Consider the following 14,894-nt stretch of genomic DNA (forward strand, 5'->3'; position numbering starts at 1 on the left):
AATCTTCAAAGGAGACCAAGCAGAGAAATTAACATCCATGGAAGTAAGCCTTGAGGACGTACACAGGCAGATAAAAAATTAAAATCTGACAAATCGCCGGGCCTGGACGGAATCCACCCTAGAGTATTGAAAGAACTAAAGGAGGAAATAGCGGAACTACTACAGCAGGTTTGTAATCTATCCCTGAAAACAGGCGTGATCCTGGAGGATTGGAAGATAGCCAATGTTACGCCCATCTTTAAAAAGGGATCGAGAGGTGACCCGGGGAACTACAGACTGGTAAGTCTGACCTCGGTTCCGGGGAAAATGGCGGAAGCGCTGATAAAAGATAGCATCGAGGAGCATCTAGAGAGGCATAAACTTATGAAAACAAGCCAACATGGCTTCTGCAAGGGAAGATCGTGCCTGACGAACTTATTGTACTTCTTCGAAGGAATTAACAAACGGACAGACAAAGGGGACCCCATAGACATTGTATACTTAAGAATTCCAAAAAGCCTTTCACAAGGTACCCCATGAACACCTACTTTGGAAACTAAAGAACCATGGGGTGGAAGGAGACGTACACAGATGGATCAGGAATTGGTTGGCGGGCAGAAAGCAGAGGGTAGGAGTGAAGGGCCACTACTCGGACTGCAGGAAAGTCACGAGTGGTGTTCGGCAGGGGTCGGTGCTTGGACTGCTGCTATTCAATGTATTTATAAATGATCTAGAAATGGGGACGAAGAGCGAAGTAATAAAATTCGCAGACAACACCAAGCTATTCAGTGAGGCTAGGATTAAAGAGGACTGCGAAGATTTACAAAGGGACCTAAACAAACTAGGGGAATGGGCGACAAGATGGCAGATGAAGTTCAATGTAGAGAAATGCAAAGTCTTTACACGTAGGAAACAGAAACCCGAGGTACAGCTACACAATGGGAGGGCTGTTATTGAGTGAGAGTTCCCAAGAAAGGGACTTGAGGTAAATAGTGGACATGACAATGAAGCCATTGGCACAATGTGCAGCGACTGCTAAGAAAGCAAATAGAATGCTAGGAATAATCAAGAAGAGTATTATAAGCAGAACGAAAGAAGTTATCCTGCCGTTGTATCGGGCAATGGTACGCCTGCATCTGGAGTATTGCATCCAATATTGGTCGCCGTACCTAAAGAAGGATATGGTGATACTCGAGAGGGTTCAGAAGAGAGCGACGCGTTTGATAAAAGGTATGGAAAACCTTTCATATGCTGAAAGATTAGAGAGACTGGGGCTTTTTTCGCTGGAGAAGTGGGGACTTAGAGGGGATATGATAGAGACTTATAAGATCACGAAGGGCATAGAGAAAGTGGAGAGGGACAGATTCTTCAAACTTTCGACAACTATAAGAACGAGAGGGCATTCCGAAAAATTAAAAGGAGACAGATTCAGAACCAATGCTAGGAAGTTCTTCTTCACCCAACGGGTGGTGGACACCTGGAATGCGCTTCCATAGGGAGTGATAGGACAGGGTACGGTATTGGAGTTCAAGAAGGGATTGGACAATTTTTTGAAGGAAAAGGGGATAGAAGGATATAGATAGAGAGCTAGTATAAAGGTCCTGGACCTGATGGGCCGGACTGCTGGGCATGATGGACCTCAGGTCTGACCCAGCAGAGTCACGGCTTATGTTCTTATGTTATGTTCTTATGATCCAGCGCACAATAGTAGCCTTAGAAGCGCCATCCCCCTGATGAGGACCCACTTGTAGGACAAAGAGATGATCTGATTTCCTGATCTCCGCACATAAGCGCGAAGAACACGACATCTAATTTGCGCAACTGCTTCTGCTCAGAAGATCCCTCCCGACTACCCAACACCGGGAGGACCACTGCCTGATTGACATGAAAAGGAAAGGAAGGAACAGGCCTCAAGACAACCCACTCTCTAGAAAACTCCAAGAAGGGAGCCCTACAAGAGAAAGTCTGCAGCTCAGAAACACGTCTAGCAGAAGTAATGGCCACTAAGAAGACCGCTTTAAGAGTAAGGTCCTTCAAAGAGCAGTCACCCAACGGTTCAAAAGGAGGGCGCACTAGCACTGAAAGAAACAGATTCAGATCCCAAGATGGAACAGAAGGTCGTACAGGAGGCTTAAGCAATTTGGCTGCCTGCAAGAAGTGAATCACATCAGGAATGGCAGTCAAATGCTGACCTTTCAACAACCCACGAAAGGTTGACAAGGCCATAAGCTGAACACGGAGAGAAGACCAAGCCAGTCCCCTATCCAGGCTATCCTGCAAGAACTCTAAGATGTTAGGCAGGGAAGCATGAAAAGAGACCACTCCACATGCAGCACACCACTCCTCAAATAGATGCCAAACCCTCACATAAGCCCGAGAGGTGGAAAGCCTCTGGGACTCCAAGAGTTGAGATCACTTTATCTGAATACCACTTCTTACCTAGGCGGCCCTTTTCAAGAGCCAAGCCGTAAGTCAGAAGGGACCTGGATCGAACATTGGAATGGGACCCTGCGTCAGAAGGTCATCCAAGAGAGGCAGAGAAAGAGGATCCGCCACCAGATGCCTCACCAGATCCATGTACCACGGACGTTGAAGCCAACCCGGAGCCACTAGAACCATGAGACCCAGATGGCGAATGACGCGGGAAGAACTCTGCTCACTAATGGCCACAGAGGGAACACATACAACAGGAAACTGTACGGATCCCTCTGAGAAGAGGGTCCCCCACACGCAGGGTCTCCGGTGGCGCTTCATCAAAATGTAGCATGCCACACCTCACGTGACTCACTGACACAGGTTCATGAACCGTTTACAGAGGAGCGAACTGTGAGCAAGGGGTTATGGCCACCATGTTCCCTGGACTTGTCCACATACTGGCTTGTTGTGGGACAGCAGATTAATGTCTGGCCTATGATTGTTGAGAGAATGGGGAAAATAGGCTGTCTTGTAGGGGTGACTGCCTATCTTGGCAACCCTGCCAGACTGGAAAACAAAACAAAACTGTGAGGACACAAGTTGAGCATGAAGAGGGAGTGTGTGAGTGTTGGGGGGGGGGGGGGCAGAGAGCATGGGATTTTGGGTTTCCGGATTTTTTTTCATCAGTTTATAGAGCCTGAGAGAAGATCTAAACTGCCACCACCCACTGACTGTGTGAAAGTGCTGACACTGTATTGTAACTGCAAGAATTAGCAGCTCAAATTTTCCTCAGGCTCTAGAGATTGATAAAATAAATCCTCCAAAACCAAGATCTATAATTATGATGTGTAAATTCTGCCCTTTGAGAAGTATTTGAATGTAAACCGTTTAGTTATTTATATATTGCCTATTAATGTCTAACTAAATAATATTTTTTGCTATTGTATTTTAATTTATTATGGCTCAAGGATAGTGGTTTAATTGTGTTATTGTTACAAAAAGAGTTGCAGAATTTTCAAATATGCACAGATTTCTTTTAATTTAATGTTTGTGCTGAATTCCCCCAGGAGTAACTATGATGCAATTGAACAGATACTTAATTTTCTAAGTCATCTTGTTGATGCAATTATTTAAACTAACAGAAAAAGCCTGAATACTATTACAAGGGTTAAGTCAAAAAGTAAAGGCAAAATACAACATTTAATGGCTTTCATAGAAGTAACTGTGAGCAATGGAACATATCACTTTTCCACATAGTTCCCATGCAAGATCACACATTTGTTGAATCGTCCAACTAGCTTCTGCCCAGAATCCTTTCAACCTGAAGATTCACATTTGGGGGAACCTGACCCTGAGTCATCCCACTCCTTTTCTGAATGGCTCTCTGGTTCTTGGGGAACCTTTCCACGATGGACCAGTATTCTGTAAGGGAAACCCTGATCAATCACTGGTATACTTCCAGGCTGTGCAGACGACCCTGAATATTTCATATAAGTTTCAAAATCAGAATCAAATCCCCAAACTACATCTCCTAAGGACCTCTGCAGAAGGAAAAAACTGAGGAGATGGGGACTACCCACTTACACAAGGAGGCAGAGTTGAAAAGCTATAGAACATAAGAATAGCCTTACTGGGTCAGACCAACATTTTATTAGCATATAGTGTGCTTTGTGGTTTTGTTTTTATTTTGTGGTTACCATTATGAATTAATAAGATTATATTGTGTGTACATGAAAAATGAATGGAAGAAATTATATTACAATTAGTACTATAATGGGGGTGGGGTCAGAGGCAGAGCTTGGGCTGGTTGGTATTTGGTTGGTATTTGTTAGACTTAAGGTGTACTTGGCTTGAAGACTTTGAGAAACACTGGTCTAGGTGACTATGGAGTTCACTCAGTAAGGGCCCCTTTTACAAAGCCACAGTAGTGATTCTCCCATGGCAAATGCACTATATAGTCCTTTCAATTCCTATGGGCTTCAGTGCATTTGCTGTGGCAGAATTGCTATTGCAGGATGCAAAGCATTAACTGATTCAACATGAGTTTGAAGTTAGTTGAATACCTTTCTCTCAAGTATGGTAGTTTTGAAAGAAATGGAAGGTTTGATACTGGCCAGTAGTTATTCGGAATAACAGGATCTGCATTACTTTTTTTTCAAGGGCGGCTTAAATGCTACTGGAACACTGCCTAAGTGTCAAACCTTAAAAAAGGAAGTCATATTGAGTGTTGGAAAATAATTAATAAAAATCGTGCACATTTAATTTTCTCCACCACCAAATTTCCCCGTTCTGCCCCACCCCACCCGGCTACTTTTTCGTGCCACCCGGCTGGAAAATAATTCTGGGGAGAACACTGTAGGACCATACCTCCACTCTTGAGAAGATAGCGATTTACATCCTGGATGGTGGTATTAATGGTTGGGCCAGTTGGGACACTCCCAGGTGTGACATCAGGATCACTTTCTGGGTCAATATTCTGCAGACCTTTCCATGGCACTCCAGGGTGAAACTCTGTATGTAAAAAGTAACAAGAGTGTCAATAATGGTGGAATCATATTAACAGCTAATAATTACCAAAGGAAAACAAGTACTAATAACCTCTCTTCAAATCACGATCTATGAACCAATTATGGATCACCTGCTGGAAGTTTGCAAATTAATATGTCCCACAAATTCTGTTGCAAAAAACTTGTGTTGTGCTCCCCAAATATGTATTTTAAATAAAATACTAAGTAAATTGTTAACATACAGCTCTAAAAAGTAAATACAGTGGTACCTCGGTTTACGAGTGCACCGGTTTGTGAGCGTTTTGCAAGACGAGCAAAATATTTGCAAAATCGGCGCTTCGGAAACCGAGCGTGGCTCGATTTACGAGCGCCCCCCGCGATCCGGCACCCCCCCGCCGCGATCGAGCACCCCCCCCCCCCCCCCCCCGCTTCTTACTGTCATCTGGGCACCGGCATGTCCTGTGCTTGGTGCCGGTGCCCAAAGATCGGCCTCCTCTTCTGCTGGGCCTTGAGCATCTGCGCATGCTCAAGGCCTGCGAGTTCACGTTCAGTTTTCTATACCATTCTCACAAGGGCGCTCAGAACAGTTTACATGAATTTATTCATGTACTCAAGCATTTTCCTTGTCTGTCCCGGTGGGCTCACAATCTATCTAATGTACCTGGGGCAAGTGATTTGCCCAGGGTCACAAGGAGCAGTATGGGTTTGAACTCACATCCTCAGGGTGCTGAGGTTGTAGTTTTAACCACTGCGCCACACTCTCCTCCACTGACCCGACACTGACAGTGTTTCGGCTCTTGCCTGCCTTAGGGGTCTTTTCTGTCTGTACAATAATGAATCCAAGTACGGTACACAATCCCATACAATGCGTGTGCTCTTCGCTTCAGTGCGAAATTCACACTCCCTTTCTGGAGGGGATGTGTGTCGAGGAGGAAGGATTAGAAGGTATATTATAGGATTCTTCTGCTGTGTACTCTGGCATATCCTCATTTGAGTAGTTGAAGATATCTGAGTCAGACTCCTCAAAGTACTCCCTATGAGGGGAATCAGAGAGTGTGCATCAAGAGGACTGTCAACTGTGTCAAGGTGCAAATAAATGTTCTGAAGTAAGCGATAATTTCTCCACCAATGAATGCATCGGGTGGGTCTGTATTGATTCCAATGCTCGATGTTGATCAGGAATGTGTGACCTTGTCCTCGATCAATAATCTAATGTATCCTTGGGCTGGGCAGGCATAAAGTCTTTAATGCCTGAGAAGACTGATTACAGTAGCCCCGAAAGCTCTTGTTTCATCCAGTACTGGCATAATCTCTCTGTTAGATCAGGGCAGTGCTCAGATATTAGCATGGAAACAGTCTGTTGTACTGGTTGGTGTGGCATGGGAGACCTCTTATGTTGAGGCATACCTACAAGGAGACAATTTCGATGGAAGGAGATCAGTCATCTTTGTGTAAAAGCTTAGGAAGTTGATGCCTGGGAAGATGCAGTGACTTGCCTAAAGGAAAGGAAGATTATGCTTCTTAGCTTTTTTATATACTACATCCTTCGATACTCAAAGCATCAATGAAGATGATGTAGAGTCCTACCTCTCTGCAAGGAGACCAATGATCTGGATGTGGTGTTGATGCACTCTGTGCCAATGCTAGGGTTATAGGAGGTTGAATGTCATGTGCTGGACATCAATGCTGATGAGGTACTGAAAATTTTTTTGAACTGATTTCTTTTGCATACTGAGACAAAGGGAACAATCCTGATATTCTAGACCCAGACACTGGACACACCAATTATTTGGGTCAGAGTCTGAGATGGTCTGATTACATTGAGAGCATTTCTTAGAGCTGCTTAGTACCATCTGACATGGAGGGGAAAACAGCTGACAATAAATCAAAGGGCTCAATGGCCCAGGGAGCTCGAGTGAGAAGTATTCCAAAAACAATTGATAATCCAGGGTATGATAAGAGGCTCAAGGTGGTCCAAAGGTCAAAAACCTAAAAGTTGACAAAATTAAACCAAAGTTGGGATAAATACTGGAACACAATAAAAACAAAGAATTATGACAAATACTATGAAAATTAAGGATGGGAAGGAACAAAAAAGTTAAAAATTTGACACATTGGAGAGAAAACTGAAGACACAGCTTCTCAGTTCTGCAGGAAATGAAGAACTCATGGTTCCTTGAGCCGACGTCAGTCAGTAAGACACCGGCATGCACATGGTATGGGCACCGCCTGAACATTTAAAGTGAAAGTGCACTTGATAGTGTCCATACTGGGTTCTGTGGATGACATCACCCACTTGTGAAAATATTATACCTCCTTGTCCTTAGAGAACCATTTATAAACTGCTTTGAATCCAGGAAGGTTGTATAGAAAATTTCATAAATAAATTATTTGTGATTTTAGAACCATCATCACAAATCACACTGTGCACCCACAAAATGAAAAAAAGAAAACATCAAATGAATTACAGATCCCTAGGTGGGATATTCATGGCTCCTAATTTAAAGATCACTGTATCAGAACTAGAGTAATTATCACACTCCTACCTACTTCCCTCTGATTTTGTTAAAAATTGTCTACCACGTTTTATTTTGTTACATATTGTATGTATCATTTGGATTTAAAAAAGTAATCAGGACATTCTTGTGTGAAAAACTATTCTCTATGTAAGTTTTTCAGCTACAATTGCTCTTCCAATTCCATCAGGCCCAGATTTTACAAAAGCTGCCAAAAGTTAGGTGGCGGTAACTTAATTGGCTTAATTGCCTTTACTTGATGTGATAATTGATTGTATTTAAAAACAATTAAACAGTCGTAAAAAAAGATTGTGTCTCCACAAATGGTACCAGAGCAATAACTAGAAGCACCTATTGGCATATAAGGATAAAATAGGCGTGGTTAACGCCGAAGTACCCTTAGGCATCAGAAGGCACTTCCGTAATTGCGATTCTTGTCACAGATAGACACCGGAAATGTAGGCCTTGAAAACTTTGGCATACATTTTCAGTGTCTAACTGTGATGTGGCCGTAATTCTATAAATAGCGCGATTGATATGCGATTGGCTCCGCTTTTGTGGTTGGTTGCTGATCCCAGCACCGCTTAAAGAAACCAGGCTCCACTGTCTTCGAAAAGTACTTTAATTTCTCAGTTAAAAATCAAAAAGCCATAGGTCTTAATTTGATCGCTCTCATATATATCTATACATAACATACATAAACACACACACATTATATATATATATATATATATATATACAGGCAGTTCCCATCTTATGAATGTCTGACTTATGTCAGACTTGTACTTACGAACAGGGGTCCTCATTCTACCTTCGGTGTCCCAACACAACCCTCCCTCCATTGTGTCCAAAGTTTGTGCCTCCCTCCTGTGGGTGTTTACCTTCTTCTGGTCAGCTCCCTCCTCCTCTAGCCGCTTCTCTTCACAAAGCTGAGAGCTGCAGCTCCTATGTGTGACCCGCAGCTGACCCGGAAGCCTTCCCTCTGATGGCAGAAGCTTCAGAATGGAGGGAGGTCAACATGAACTTGGGCCATAAGATGGAAGAATGGATGGAGTGAGGGAAAGATGCTGAGGTGGGGAAGGGAATAGAAAGGGAGAATTGGGTGTCTGAGTGAGAGGAAAGGAGAGATGGTGTGTCAAGGGAAAATGAAGAAAGAGGATAATTGTTGTGTACAGGGAGGGAAAGAGAATTATCAGACATGGTGGTGGGAGAGGAGTGAGATAGAGATGCATGGGGAAGAGAGATGAGAGGGAGAAATGTTGGATATGGCGGTGGAGAGGGAACAGTAGGATAGATGGAAAGGGATGCAAGAGGGGACTCAAGAAGGTAGAGAAAGTGGGAAGAATACTAAGATCCGAGTTACATACAAATTCAATTCAAGAAAGGTTTTAAAAATGGAGCTTGTTCTTAACCCGGGGACTGCTTTTTATATATATATACATACATACATACATACACAAATATCACACATATATACTGTATCTATCTATTTATCTATCTATCTATATACATAAACCTCATTATCTTACCTGGTGGCCAACTAATGCTGGAGCCATTAGATATTTTATCGGTATCCGGTTTGGCACGTGACCAACTTTCAGGTACAGCTACTGGAGGGCTAGATGGTGATTCGCTATTTTGGATCAGATCGTACCGGCTGTAAGAGTCATCAATGGAGGACTTGCCTGGGGGACCAATACTTAAACCTCCAGACATAGCACCTGTCATGAAAAGTTATAGAATTACATACAAAGAGGGTACAGACCTTCAGACTGACAATGTCCTGTACATATACAGCAAATGCTCAGTAACTAACTCTAGCTCAATAACAAAAAGGACAGATCTCTCAAGACACTCTAAATGGCATGTGCCATATTAAACCTACTCAAATTGTAGAACTCTAAATTATCACCACATGTAACCAAATTGCCTTGATCTAAATCAAAAATATTTAAAGTTTTTATCTTGGATGGAAGTGAGTAGGTGGGGAAGGAGAGAAGATGGGGTTGTTTAATACTCAAACCATAGAAAGTCAATGTATCAGACACACATTTCTAGTGTCTTGAAAATTATCTATTTTTTTCTTTGCTGATGTGGCCAGCTCTTCTGGCTATAGGCAAAAGCAGTGAACTTGAACTCCCTTTCAAAAAGGAGGACAAGACCAGTGAAAAGAACTTCCTGTATCATTAGATTTGCTGGCACAATCCAACTTCAGGAGTGACTAAAGTTTTATATTTAACCTCTCCATCCTATGAAGTAAAAACTTCCTATGTGAACTTTGTGGTCAGTAATGACAAAAGCTAGCATGTACTGTAGTTAACTGATGAGAAACACGAGTGTTGATGCATTCATCAATTTACAAATGTAAAAACAGTATGCGTAAAGGGGAAAAACATTTTACATAAAAATAAGAATTATTCCCTCAATTTACATACTAATTACAAATACATAAAGTCAGATAAGCTGCTACTCTTGAGACTTTATACACACTTGTTGAGTAGTATGTTTATTGAAACAAACAGGAGTATGTTCATATTAATCTCCTGGTCACAACATTTTAAGGGTACAATACATAGCAAAATTATAAAACAAATTCTACATCTACAAGAGATTATTTGCTACAATAAATGTTTCCTATCCTATTCTGCTCAATTAAATTAATTGGTATTAGCAAAAATCCTAATTATTTACTTAAAAGAAACAAATCATCCACATCTCTGTTTCCATTCTGAGGAAGGGGATCAAAGTTCTGAGTTTTTGAAAGTGTCTTCTATTTAGTCACTCTCATTCTTACAAGTCCAAGTACATCAAGGTGCTGTGATGCTGATCCTCATCAGAACCCAATGCAGGCATCACAATGACGTATGGAAAAAAAATGAATATATCATGATAAGTGGACTTGGAAAAATAATTAAAATGAGGGTGTAGGTATACAGCTTTCCCCCAAAAAAATAATTAAGGAAAAAAAAAAATCCAAACTCCAAAATAAAATATAAAATGTATTACAAAATAAATGTCAAAGCAAATATAAATAAGGAATAAAACTGAAAAATGATATAAACAGAACTAAGGCACAAGTAAGCTGCTATTTTGAATAACCAGCTAATAATGCTGCTTTAGTAGGGCCAAAGTCCAACAGGACAAGTTTGTTTTACATCAGTGATCTCCACTGGAGTGCTCATTGTCCGTTCCCACTTTCTTCTGTGTTGCTTTAGTAGGGCCAACATTAGACATGTTTCAGCAGTATTAGTGTTAAATATTTTTCCTATACTACAAATGATCCCTCTCAAAGAGTAACAAGGTGTAAATTACATTTATATTTTTAATGGAACCTATATATGTTTTATTTCATTCTTATTAGTAATTACCACTTTTGCAACCACTCCCTATCCCATGATAATTTTTAATTACACTTTTCATACTGTGTCTACTTGGTAATAAGTTATTCCTCTAGATCAGTGGTTCCCAAACTGTCCTGGGGGACCCCCAGCCAGTCAGGTTTTCCAGATATCCCTAATGAATATGCATGAGAGAGATTTGCATACCTGTCACTTCCATTAAATGCAAATCTCTCATGCATATTCATTAGGGATATCTGGAAAACCTGACTGGCTAGGGGTCCCCCAGGACAGGTTTGGGAACCACTGCTCTAGATGAACACTTCTGCTCAACAGTCTATGTAGCTATAGCAATATTATCTCTCCTTACATTTTAAATAGACATATCATTGTAAATATACAAATTGATCCTGAACAACCATGTAGAAATACTTAGCTTTGATATAAGATCATATATACTCTGGAGACAAAGTTGTTTCCTGGCTATTTTTCATAGAATATATCTAAGATCCCTGCAATCTTGGCTGTCTCCAGTCATGCTGGGCTCCCTAAAAATACTGTTCATGTAGAGTAGACCCCTCTGAAGAGACTCAGCAAGGGTCACAGTATCAGAAATCGGCAACTGGGAAGGATTATACACTGGAGGTAACCACTGCTTCAGGGTTACTTACTAAAATTATGTGGAAATATTTTATTAAATTTCTTTTAAATTGTTCTATTGCTAACAAACAAACAAAAAAAAAGTATTCCGCTTTTGACTTGCAGTTCAGTGTTTTAGTTACTCTACAATGATATTATAAATATGGGGAATGTATGACAGATTAATTTGGTGAACTGATTTGAGTCTAATCATGTCAATAAAGGGAACTAGTTTGCATTTTTTTAAAATTAACTCATATTGGGCTCTGACATCCTAATAAAACAAACAAAAACAAAAGAAAAAGGAAATCATAATTAAAAAAAAGTTGACATGACGTACCGTGCTTGCTAGGGTTCTGGTCAAGTGGAGAGGCAGCACTGGATGAATTATCCATTGAGTTGGGGTGTGTCCACTGAGGAAGGCGAGATTGGGACTGAGAAGTGTCCTTCACTGATAAACCACCAGTAATGTCCATGTTGTTTACATTCATGTTCGGGTTCAGTCCAGCGACTGCATGGGGAATCAGACATGTTAGATATTCTGACATTTTAGGGGGAGGGCGGGACAAAATATGGCCTTTCTTCCATGCTATTTATTGAGACTACTGTTAAAATGATAAACCAAGGTGGGCAATTATCTAGTCTCCATTCAGAAGATTTTTACTGCATATGTCGTCATTTAAACTAATGTCCACTTTCAGTTAACATGTTTGTTATGATTTCTAGCCTTCAAAAACACTGGCCTGGGAAACCCTGAATTTGTAAGATTTTGAAAGTTAAGCAGGATCAGGCTTCGTCAATACCTGAATGAGAACTATCAGGGAATACCAGGTGCTGTGTGCTATAGAACACAATGGAAAACTTCTGTGATATTCTACCAAAAAAGGGTGACAGGCATTGTGGTCATTTTGGTGGGGTTATGATCACCTGAACTTCAACACTCAGAGACAGGGTAAAAAGATAAGAAAAATAGTCATTTTTAAGTATCAAAAAATGTAGTTAATTGTATCAACTGCCTCCTATTCTTTAATCAACAAAACTTGTCATATAGAACTAAAACTTAATTCCAACATCAAAAAAAGAAGGAGGAGAAGTGAAAGTAGTACTATTCATGCAAATAGGACAACCTTACTATATCAGGCCTCTGGTTAGCTATAACACAGCTATACTGCAAAAATTTTCATAAACATCTTTTTCACATTAGTCCTCATAGGGATATCTTGTTTGTCTTGACTTATGCTGATTTTACTGCAATTCAAAATCTGCTAAACTGGTCAAAGTTCCAATGAAGACATAACCTATATGCCTGAATAAACATAATTAACTTTGTAAGGGCCAGAAGCTGGGGACTGAGCTACAAGATAGATACGGTTATGTCCCTAAACTGAAGGCTGCAGCTGTCAACAACTAGACAGCAGATATTTTGATCAGTATGCATGACCTTTTCAAAGTCCAATACACCCCTACATTTTCAAATTTATGGTGTGGCACACCAACTGCAAGTTGGTATGAACACAGGAGACGACTTTGTTGACCCCCCAAAAAAAGCTGGGAAGCACAGAGTGCTCGACCAGAAGCTGGAAAGACTCAAAGGAAGAGGAAATGATGCTGTACATTTAGTAATATACAAATTACAAAAAGCAGGACATTACCCATACCCTGAATGATGCCTTTTAAATTCCCACTTTCAAGGGCTCATGCTGTACCTAGGAGTGAAAGGTGTGTACACATGTCTGAAAAACAACTTCCTTCATATTTAAGAGCCACTTCTGGTCTCCCTTCGGACAGCAGAGCCCATGTGCTGGTCTGGACCTAAACATTAGGCAGCGGTGATCCCCCCTCCCCCATAGCATATCTGATTGGGTCTGAAGGCATTCTGGTTAGAACACACAGGTTAGATTACTACTAAAGTAATTTATTTAAACATCCCTTTCTTCTTCCCTAAAGTTCTTTCATTCCTCTCCTGCATGACCATTCCATGTTAAATGTTATACTCCCTTTTAGAAGAGGTCTACAAAACATATTTGAATGTTAGGCAAAAAAGATATATTAAAGGTTATGAGATAAGAGCATTGTTCAATGAACACTTTTCATCACCATTCTTAGTATCTCCAATTTTTTTCCCCTCAGTGGCACAATGAATTGTAGTATACTAGTCAGCTATCTGAAAGTTGGTATTGTGTTCCAGCAATTCAGAGATTCAGGGTTCAAAGTATAGCATACAAAATCCAAAACCGCAGACAGAGAAGTGAAAATTCAAATAATATAACAAAACCGTCTCACAAAATCCAATTGTGAGGAAAAAACTAAGTAAATGAGGAAAAGATCTCAAGATTATTTTTGCTATGCATAGTTTCAAGCCGACACATTAAGGCATAAATTATATTGCAATTCACAGTGGGAATACTGTACTCCCCCGAAATTCACGGGGGTTTCGTTTCTGGAACCCCCGCGAATGCTGAAAAAACGCGAATACTGTTTTTAGCGGGGGGGAGACGGGAGAGGGCAGCCGGAGCGCCAGCGAGTGAAGGAAATCACTCGCGGTATGCGCCAACCGCCTCTTCCTGCACTAAAGTTGGGCCTCACCAATCAGGAGCAGGATAAAAGGGTATACATAGAGTATTACTATACAGGTCCTGGACCTGTTGGGCCGCCGCGTGAGTGGACTGCTGGGCATGATGGACCTCTGGTCTGACCCAGCAGAGGCACTGCTTATGTTCAAGTCAAAATGTACAACATGTAATAAAAAGGAGGAAAAGCCTCAGATCCCTATCTGTCCACTACTTTTTATATATGTTACAGACTGGATAGAGGCAGCTAACCTCTTCGGCTAAAAAACCTCCTCTTCCTTCCTACAATTGGATTTTCTGAGAAGTTTTTGTTATATTGTTCAAAGTATAACATCTCTTGGCACAGTAAATAAATTTATATGCTTAGAGATGGCTCTGTTTCTTTTTGATTAGTGTCAAAATTTTACTTCTGAAATGAAAGGTATTTTTTCTTAATGCTTAAGATACTAAGCATTCCTACCAGGGATCTCTAGTTAATAGCATTTTACTGAACTAAAATGTATAGTAATAGAAATAATCTTGTTATATTTATGCTACAATCTACTTCAGCAGATCCTAGCTAGTGTTTCTGCCCCAAATCATATTCCTTCTTCACTACAATTTACAGTGGAGATGTGACAGAAGAAACTTTTCAGAAGCACTTTTTTGCCTGTATCTTGCATTACACTACTGATAAAACTCATCTTTGCTACACAAGCAGCAAGTGCTATTCTGCATTAGCAATGATTCAGTGAACTAGCCTATATTATTGGCCAATTTGGGTCACTTATTGCTCTTGCCTGGAAGTGGTAATCCCCAAATCTACTTATTAATAGCTGTTAATTGACCCACCTTCCAGAAACTTGCCCACATTTTTTAAGGCTCAGTTTTGCATTTGTTTTTAGTTAACTATAAATGCAAAAAAAGCATAATTTACAAATAGCTATAAAA

At 40.7% G+C, this 14,894-nt stretch overlaps 1 protein-coding gene across 6 annotated transcripts in view; it reads right to left on the minus strand.

The window, feature by feature from the left end:
* Nucleotides 1–14,894, minus strand: part of TNRC6C (trinucleotide repeat containing adaptor 6C) — a 351,118-nt gene that overhangs the window by 22,237 nt on the left and 313,987 nt on the right. For 5 of the 6 annotated variants that reach the window (XM_033960128.1, XM_033960125.1, XM_033960130.1 and 2 more), the window contains 3 exons: nucleotides 11,735–11,905; nucleotides 8,947–9,138; nucleotides 4,762–4,905 (listed from right to left, as the gene is read on the minus strand). In XM_033960128.1, coding sequence (XP_033816019.1) covers nucleotides 4,762–4,905; nucleotides 8,947–9,138; nucleotides 11,735–11,905 — 507 coding nt within the window. The remainder of the gene's footprint in view (nucleotides 1–4,761; nucleotides 4,906–8,946; nucleotides 9,139–11,734; nucleotides 11,906–14,894) is intronic. The other variant, XM_033960129.1, reaches the window with a different exon arrangement.

This window comes from Geotrypetes seraphini, chromosome 10 (genome assembly GCF_902459505.1).
Source record: "Geotrypetes seraphini chromosome 10, aGeoSer1.1, whole genome shotgun sequence".
NCBI lineage: Eukaryota > Metazoa > Chordata > Amphibia > Gymnophiona > Dermophiidae > Geotrypetes > Geotrypetes seraphini.